Raw genomic sequence first — 9,579 nt, 5'->3', positions numbered from 1 at the left:
AGAGAGAGAGAACGACAGGGTGGCGGGAGAGTGCAAAAAGCCAACGCTCCCCTCACGGAGCTGTCCTTGTCGTTTTTATAAAACAGGCAGTACTCTTTTGAATCGGTGCCAATGGAGGGAGGTCCAAATCCGTGCAGCTGAAACTTTTACAGGCTTGGAGCTCACGAGCGGGAAGGGGGAGATACAGAGTAAGATTTGTACCAGGAGCTTTCAGCTCCGTTGCTCTTCGCTCCCCTTCTTCGGACTGCCTGATATGACAACGAAACACTATTTTTGTGTGTTTTCCTAATGCACAAATTAGTCAGGAATACCCCAAAAAATTCTGGAAAGAAGACTGCATGAGGAGAAAAAGGATTTTAAAGAACAAGTATGGAAATAATTGCTTAGAAAACAGAGTTAATGACGTCACACAGGAAGCTGTCTTGGATATTGCCTGAGGAAAGATACTAATGAGCGTCTTAGGCGCGCTGTGGCATTTGAACATGAAAGCATTGCACTCTATGAAGGACTAAAACACTGGATTATCTGAATAATTTCAATTTCTCGAGGAGGAACCACTTGAAACACCACTTTGGATTTGCGTGCTTACCAAGACAGACTGTTTCTGTTGGCTCTAATTTTGCTTCAGAGCTCTGTGACACGGTTTGTCACTTGACGATCCACTGTGGTAAACATCCCCGACCACTCATTTGGTGTGCTATGTTCACACAGTAAACAGTGATTTCCACTTACAGCCACGAATCAACATAAAATCACAACCTCATGGGTGATTGTTGTTGCCTCCGCTTCGCACCAAGTCTGAATAAAAACACAGGCAGGTGCAGAAACGACTAAAGCTGGGAGTGACTGGCGAAAATGGGAACTGTGAGGCATGTACTACCTGGGAATGATGCCAACTGCTGACAAAAGGCTTGACTGCACAGCCCCTATTAGAAGACTTTAACTCATGTACAATGAAATGTTTCAGGATAATCTGGCACAGCATTGTTTGACCAAATGTTGATATAGCCATCGCCCCAATGCCAACACAGCATGTAAGTACTTAATTATGACTACTTTACCCAAGCCTGTCTCTTTCTGCTGTTTCTTGTCGTACGGTCAATTGAGACGTCTGTGTGACACGAGACTGCGCCCTTGTTTGTTGGCAGTTTATTTAGGCAATTCCGACTTCCCCTCGGGTTCACTCTGGTGGAGGTTGAGGTTTGGGATTGTGTGCTTGTAAGCAAACTGCTGTGACTTCATGATTTCTTTTCCTGCCTCCTGTTCTCCGTGCTGTCCATCCCTCTTGGCAGTGGGGCAAAAGTGGGCAGGGAGAGAGGAGGGCATGGCCCAAAAACTGCTCCCAAGCCCCAGCCCCTGTTCGAGTGGGGTTGCTTGCTGGTACACCACTCAGCCTTTCCCTCATCTTGCAGGCGAAAGAGAGAGATGTGGAAATGTATTGTTGTCTCCTTTCTAACCCGCCTTTTTTTTTTTTTTTTTTTTTTTTTTTTACCCCCTCTCTCGCCAACCACCATGGCCTGCGGGTGAACACTAGCCCGATCTTGACAAAAACAAAAACTCAGGTATTTCTTGTTTACGATTCTGCTTTGGGTCTTGATATTCCTATGAGGTTTCCCTTTATTTCAATCTGCTGCACTTTAACTTTTTATTTTACTTTTATTGTCTCCCTTCACACCGTAAACGTGTCTGCTTTGCTTGCAAACAGTGCTTTAATGTCCAACATTTCTGCTTGACTGGGATCCACTGTTGTTTGTTTAGCAGGGTACAATAATAATGATGAAATCACTGGTAAAGAAGTACTGTTGTGAGACATGCGTTTCTGTGGAACTCTAACTATAAATCATTCATTGGGCTAAATTAAATAGTTGATCCATGACGGGGTTAGCGGTTATAAAAATAGCATTTTGTTATAGTCATAATATGCATAAACTGTAACATAAGCCACTTAAACAAACAGATCAGACAAGAAGTGTTTTTATCGCATCCTGAAACAAACAGGAAATTCTTTGTCATAAAAGGCTATTTGCCCTTTTTTTTATTAAGGTTTTGGGTCTCTGTGTTGCAGGCATGCTACATGGGTGCATGAAAGCTGCAGCTAAAGGCGACACAAAACATTTCCCAGCTGTACGGTGGCTACTGTTCGCCATTAATCTTTTTCTTTTAACCACAAAAATGAAAACCAAGCTTACGCCAGTGTAATGAGGATCTTATAACGTTGAGTCGTACAGTAAGAGCGGGTGATTCCTAAAGCTGCTGTTTGATAGACCTGTACAAAAACCAGTATGAACCAGATCCCTCTGTTGGAGGCGCTGCTCTATACGCAATATCATTTTTACACGTGGTTTTAGATGTAGTGGGTTTTCGGTCCATTTTAACTGTATGAATTACAAAAATCAACGATAGTGTTCAAATTGAGCAAAAAAGCTTCTTTCTTTTAACTTTGAAGGTTACACTTCTGAAAGACTCCAACTTGTGACGAGCATGTTACCATGCATGCGCACATTTGTGTGCCGTTTTCCTGGCAAAGTTCGATTCTAGTTTTTTTATTAAAAGGGGTGATAACCAGCAATGATTACCGACTGTACTGTACAGAAAGGGTAAATGAAGAAGAAAGTGGGAGGGATCTGGGAGGATGGGCATAGAGGAATAAAATGAACTTACTTTCTCCTCCTCCCCCCCCAAAGTTCTCCTCAGATGAACTTGCTGTGCTGCTTGATGACATGTTGTTTGGAAAGCCATATCCTCCGCTATTTGTGTTTCTCTCCTCCCCATGGTTGGAGTGACTCTGTGCTTGCCAGGATCAAAGTCTCTTTGTGACTGTTGCTTTTATCAGGTCACACGGCATACACGCACTCAGCTCGTCCTGTTCGCGACAGTGTTTGCCAACCATAAACACCACATGATCCAGCAGCGGCCTCACGGAGACTACTACTTGAAGCATTTTCATTTTCGGCAAAAAAGCTGCGAGAAACCTCAGATTCAAGTAGCACACCAGTGGCACTAATCGTTGTGGAGTCTGAAAGTGGGATTGATAGGATATCGCCATATGTGACAGAAGTGGAACAAACAAAATGTAAAAGGCTGAAGGCCTTGAAACCTGAGAATAGTGGAATTATATGAAAATGATTTATTTCCAGAATTTCTGCTTCATCAGATCTGTACTTTATTGTATTTTTTGCAATGCTTGCAACACATGCTTTCCTTTGGAGGGCATTTAGCGCTATTTAAGGTCATTATAAATGAACCTCCGTAAAGATAAATATTGAGCAACAATGTGCTCTTTAAGGTGCTCTTTTCGTAATTTGTCGCGATAAGTTTTATATTATCTGGTTCTTTGTTGCTTTACTATTTCTGGCCAGTAAAGAGAATGAAAATCAAACCTTTTAAGAGAGGAAAACGACTCATTGAGTGAACTGCTGATAACTAAGTAACAGAATGTGTGAAGACGTTGACTGGGGTTTATTAACCAGGATCAGGATGCTCCGCACATAATGACAGAGAGACGACCGGTTTCCCAAACATAACACTCGTGAGACATATGCACAAAGTCTTCTTATGGAACGATAGAGCTTTTTCTGAATGTGTGTACACCTTGCTCACACAGCGGAGAAACACCGCGCTGAGCCTCTGACATGCAAGCAACGTCACCATACCTTATTTTCTGGTATCATACCCCCTTCCTGACATGGCATCCGCTCATTGCTTGACTGGCAACACTCTCCTCCCCCCACCCTCGGTGATGGGCTCTGCCATGCTGCATCCACGACATCACCCACTTTTGTCTCATTGAGAAGCAGCTTGGCAGGCACACAATGCCTATTTCTTGGCACCAAATATTGGGGGGAGCCGCATAAGAGAACCAACCTCAGTCCTTTCCCTCACAGTCGTCCCCCGTATTCTGCCGATCACCGTGGACCAGCGCCAGTTTATGATGGGTATATTTTTATGCCTTCATTCGTTAACTGCTCAATTGTTTGACTCCAGAGCATTTTGCAAAAGAGTTATCTTTGATAAGTTGAATATTTTCTTTTGTAAGACTCGCCGCGCTGAACATAATGGATAATCTTTCACGTGATACGTTGATGGTCAAGTTGATTTTTCCGATTTAGCGTTCGGTGGAAAGCATTAATCAAAAGCAGGGTTGCCATTTTCTTACCATCGCAGCTTGTGGGTTGATTAGTCAAATTACCTCTTCCGGTGGTAGGAAAAAAGAGGGGAAGAGAGAACTGATTTCTGCACTTCATGCTGATAATAATCTCTCTCATATATTCCAATTGTTTACAACTTCTTGCAGCAGTAGGGCAGATGTGTTAATCAGACTCATGATATCTAAAAGGGCAATATGGACGCGTAGGAGTATGCTGAAAAACAGATGTGCATCGCATTGTGCTACAACGTTGAGTGAAAGGTTCACAGATTAAAATAGTGTCCAAAATGCTGAAAACATAAAACAATAATAATAATAATACATTTTTATACAAGGAGAAAATCAGTCCGAGCTGTTTACCAGAGCAAGTGTTGTTTGTAGACTTGTAAGGAAACTGGAACTGATTCATGTTTTCACTCCAGCCAGTAAACGGGTTTGATACCATTTACTGTCTAATTAATTCAACATCTCAGTTAAGGCCTCTTGCTCTCTGATGCCCCTGTGCCCCCCCCCACAGCCCCGTGAGCATGCCCTGCCACCGCAGCCGTAAAGCCTGCCAAAACATTTCAATCACCGTCGACATTAATTGGGCCAAAGAGGAATTCAGAATGTTAATGAACGGACCAGCCGCTTTTCAGCCACCATGGTTCACATGCTAATTTATGCAAAGCGTCCTCGCCTTCACATTGGTGGACAGTTGTTGTCTACCACAACAGTGTCTGGGCTCAGACATGTCCGCCAAGGCATGGTTCTGTCTGGACTTGGACAGCTTTACTCCGCCTGTGTCCCAGACTGGAGCTGGCACAGTAAACAGACTTTGTTTTCAATGGACTTGAAGTGGCTTTCACACTGAGCAGAGAGGGCAATTTTACAAAGTCAGACCCTCCGTTCCTCTATTAAAACATCTCACGCAAGAATACAACTAACAGGACGGTTTTGGCATTTGTGGTAATCGACACCAAGATTGTTTTTTCAAAACAAGTCCTGAATGATCACATTCTTCATATTGCTCTCAACATAGTTTGAAATAACACCTGGTAAAAGATAAATAACAAATGTAAATTATTGACACAATTTGGAACAGACTGAGCCACACTCCCTTATATGGTTGAGGTACTGCCTTTTTCGTTTTTTCCTGCTTTGCTTTGCTTTAATTTTCTGTCTGTCGGGATGGAAAGGTCCAAATTCGGAAGAGATGTGATTAAACTTTAACATTTTTACTCTACATGTCTGGATTCCTGTGCAGAAAGAACCAATCCAACTTTTAAAATGAAAAAGGAACTAATTTGTGACAATTGTTTTCTGAATTGAAGTGCTCTTTACCTCGCAGAGCTGAACAATTCACTGCTCCGGAAGGGTATGTTGCATTAACTGTTGAGACCATTGAGAAAGTAGCCTTTCTTTTATTCATTTCCAGCTCATCTGGAACATAGTTGGAACCTGTCCGTCTTTATTGTCGCTTGCACAAGTGAAAAAGTTAAGATCTGGCAAATAACCTGCAAAAAATGCATTTGCATTGTTGTGAGGATTGAATTAAATGAGGAAACATTGAACTGTGCCTTGGCGTTGGTTTCTGAAAAAACTGCAACCGACATCTACAATATTGTGGTCACAGGTGAGAAAATATGTGTCTCACAAGAAATAAAATGTATTTGAGTTGAGTGACGACAATAGATTTGGTAACATCTTGTACTTTTTTATTTTCTCTCTCTGTAACAGTTTGTCCCGGATGAATTCACAAAAATGAAGTCATTATCCTGTTTGTCTGTGTCCAACAGTTCAACAGGTTTCCACCACGACCACCTGCAATACTCTCTGTCCTTAAGGCTGAGGTAGTAGATTGAATAGTTGTGGGGTTTAAGTCCTCCTTTTGAGATAACTATACAATCTACTGTCTTTCCTGAGGAAACAGGTTAATCTGCTGCGATGCTGAAGCCTGCGAGCACAAAGGAAGCCACGCAGATTAAGACACCTTCAGACCAAAGACAATCAGCCTGTGGAGAGACGACTCCAGAAGACAAAGGACGTACTACGCTGTACCTGGTCTGCTCTCTCAACTTTCAAGTTAAAAGATAAAAGACCACAGTCTCTGTTTTTTCAACGGATTTGTGCGTGGGGTTGAGCCTTGCAAGGTGAGGTAGTAGGTTGTATAGTTTGTGGGATGGAGTAAATCCTACTCAGGTGTTAACTATACAGTCTATTACCTTCCTTGAGAGGTACAATGGGTGCTTGGATGACTCTCGCAGACGAAGAAGCCCCACTGATGCCATCTTGTGGTTAAATGATATAATTACTTTTGGGACGATCTGGAACCTTTATTGTGTACATTCGGAGTTTTACTGCAGCGGATACAGAATTTTAACAGCAAAGAAGAGTACACACGTTTTTTGTTCTGTAGTGTTTCACCAAATTGTTCGGACATGGATGCTAAAAGAGTTTTGGGGCTTTTTTAACTGTACATGCAATGTTTTTAGACCGTTTTAGGAAATGTATATTAGTCTATTTTGCAGGTTGAGTAATACAGACAAAAGTTTTTAAATGCACAAGGTAGCTGTGGATAGAAGGAACTGGTCTTGATGCACTTTAGAAGAGTGCGATAGTTTGTAAGCATGTATGAACCGCATCCATCGCTGTTGATGAGCTTAAGTACAGAAGCACTCAAGAAAACACGATTTGTACATTGAGTCTATAATAGCGGAAGGAAAACTCAAACTGTGTGGAAAGTATACAAGCCACTAAAACCAACCACAGCCTTGTTAACTTATCACCTAAACAACTAAAATATTGAGGAACTTCAATTAAATCAAATCGTATCCAATACCTGACTGGATTTCCTCCAGCTACTCCAGCGTCCTCTCACAATTCAAATACATGATTTTTAGTCAAACAGATGTTGACTTACGTCAGCTGTAGTGAAAGAGGCAGGGAATGTTCTAGTCACATTGCAAATACATCACAGAATAAGACAGAGTCTGGCTATCATACATTACATACATAAATACAGTTGATCAAGCTGCGCCAATTGATCAAACATATCATTCAGTTGCAGCCTCATGCATTCTCATAGAAAACAGAAAAGACCTCCAATGCAAATATCCTTTCTATGATGCAACTGAGCGAAACTATACACCACCGTGCCAGTTCTATTCACCAGTTTAACTATCAATAGAGAATGCAACAGAAAGAATACAAGCTTCTTTTTTCTTTTTCTTTTTTTTGCAGCTTTGTGCTCTTTGATAGCAAATTGAATTTGAAAGGTTTCATGTTTTCTCTGTATTTCGGTTGTATTTTGTGTCACTGTGGGATTAAACATCACTGTTTTGAATGGTGTGCCTTCTCGCCTTCCAAAATAATCAAACACAAGTTTCAAAAAGCTCAAATCCTTCCACAGTCGGATGAAACATAAAATTTCAAGTAATTATTCCTGCTATTTTCTAGATTCCGTCACCGGATAGATCATCACTTATTCTTACTGTACATATGCCTGGTGTTGAAATGTGTTATTTTAAGAACATCCGAGCAGCTTTCACTGAGATTGTAGTTTAGACAAAATGAGCACGAAGAACAGGAACATGAACAGAAACTGAAAAAGAAACAGTGATATGAAACTTGGTGTAAAAGCTAAAACTTAATGGATATGTGGAAGTTGTCATTTCCTCTGAGACAAAGTATCTGCCATATAGACAGAAATGCAATCACCCGTATGACAAAAAAAAAACCCAAAAAACACTCACACCATACCAAATCTCTCAGTGCTCATGGCTAGACGTGTTTACTGTAAGCACACATATATCATCTTCAAATAGAAAAATATCTTTTACATTGCACAACGTATTTACATGCAACATGCTTTACAAACAATTGATTGTTAACACTCAGTCAAAATTGCTTTTTGGGAATAATGAAGCACATGAATGGAAAAAGTCCTTTCTTAGTTGTTGCTCGCACTGTTCAAGTTACTGCTCAGATTGTTTTCTGTTGACTGGCTCGTCTGAGATCCTTGATTATACGGGGTACAAGAAGTGAAGCGTCTCCAGATCTTCATATAGGCTTCCCTGATTTTTTCTATTTTGAATGCATACACAACTGGGTTAACAGCAGAGTTAGCGTGAGAAAACAGGATGCCAACATAAATAGCTGCTATCGGGACGTCGTCCTCCTCTCCAAAGTAAATCATGCAGTTCATGATGTGGAGAGGAATCCAGCATATTGCAAACAAGGCAATGACCAGAGAGAGAGACCCAGCCAGCTGTTTCTCCTTCTTTAAGTAGGTCTTCGACTGGTTTTGAGTACTGTTGCCTGGTTTACCTCGAAGACTTCCTCGAATAGTGTAGAAGACGTAGCTGTAGAGGACAGTCATGACCAGCAGCGGTGTTAAGGTACAGAGGAAGAAGTTGAAGTAAACCAGGTATGACATGGGGATGACGGCAATAAACTGGCAGACGATTGTAGAATTTGCAGATTCAGTTAAGGTCTTGTGGTTGTACCATCCAAACATGGGAATACAACTCAGAAGTACTGCAACAAGCCAACATGCTGCAACCACAAGACGAGAATGTCTCAATGTTATAGTCCTTTTGTACCTATCAACAACAAAAAAAAGAAGTAACGATTGATGACAGAGGTTCTGAAATAGGTCAGAAATGCAAAGTGGGATCTCATTAAATTGTTACAGTGGTGTGCAGTCTATAAGCAGTTTCTGAAGTAGACATAATAATGCACAGAATATCAATTTGGGCCGTTTGGATGTTAAAAATCCCCAAAAATTCTTACCTGAGAGGGATGTACACCCGCAGGTAACGGTCAATCGCAATAGCCGTGAGACACAACACTGAAACCAGGGTTAAGAGAATAACCACGCAGCTGATGAAGAGACAAGAGTGGAATGAAGTCTCGACTCGTCCGTCCACCAGCACAGCCATCGGTATGGCCACACAGCCGACCAGAAAGTCTGCCACAGCCAGGGAGACGATCAGGCGGAAGGTGGGTTGGTAAATGCTTTTACTGGTCCAAAGAGCCAAAATCACCAGCATGTTGCCCAGACAGCAGCCGACCCCGATGAACACCTCCACCACTGTGTAAATCACCATTGCTGGACCCATCGCGTCTCCCCTATGACTGATGTTTGAAGGTGAAAGCAGGAGCGCAACAACACCAGAGTTTCAGCCTCAGTGTGCTGTGCTATCTATCGTTGCTTTCAATCTTTTGAGGAAGTCCTGCAACACCTTTTTTTTCCCCAACTTGTGATGACACCCTATGATAATGTTTTCTTTCTTTCCCCAAGCTGATTCAACATCATTATGTATTACTTTTTAGGTAGAAGACAAGAAAAAGGTTTTTTTAAATATTTTTTTAAATACATCTAACTGTTCCACAAGGTTATGCAGGTTATCAAAACATAATAGCAGTAAAGTATTGTTACAATACCTAAT

The 9,579-nt window shown here is 41.5% G+C and overlaps 1 protein-coding gene across 2 annotated transcripts; it reads right to left on the bottom strand.

The window, feature by feature from the left end:
- Positions 1-6,451: 6,451 nt before the first annotated feature.
- Positions 6,452-9,346, bottom strand: LOC308108114 (adenosine receptor A1-like). Of its 2 annotated transcripts, none has more exons than XM_080460833.1 (2): positions 8,921-9,346; positions 6,452-8,730 (listed from the first exon to the last, which is right to left on the bottom strand). In XM_080460833.1, exons 1-2 carry the CDS (start codon positions 9,247-9,249, stop codon positions 8,079-8,081), a joined length of 981 nt encoding a protein of 326 aa, XP_080316959.1. In that variant the 5' UTR covers positions 9,250-9,346; the 3' UTR covers positions 6,452-8,078. The 2 variants fall into 2 exon arrangements, with proteins under 2 accessions (XP_080316959.1, XP_080316960.1); XM_080460834.1 differs by having other exon boundaries at positions 6,452-8,490; positions 8,921-9,337.
- Between the last annotated feature and the right edge of the window lie 233 nt (positions 9,347-9,579).

This window comes from Lipophrys pholis, assembly GCF_963383615.2.
Source record: "Lipophrys pholis genome assembly, chromosome: 4".
Classification (NCBI taxonomy): Eukaryota; Metazoa; Chordata; class Actinopteri; order Blenniiformes; family Blenniidae; genus Lipophrys; species Lipophrys pholis.
The sequence above is the reverse complement of the archived record's forward strand: the minus strand, read 5'-3'. Positions and strand labels throughout refer to the sequence as shown.

Bases quoted from the DNA above. Each gene is read 5' to 3' on its own strand.
- LOC308108114 (XM_080460833.1), bottom strand. From the start codon at position 9,249: ATGGGTCCAGCAATGGTGATTTACACAGTGGTGGAGGTGTTCATCGGG. The intron at 8,731-8,920 runs GTAAGAATTTTT...TGTTGTTGATAG, and splicing joins CGGGTGTACATCCCTCTCAG to GTACAAAAGGACTATAACAT.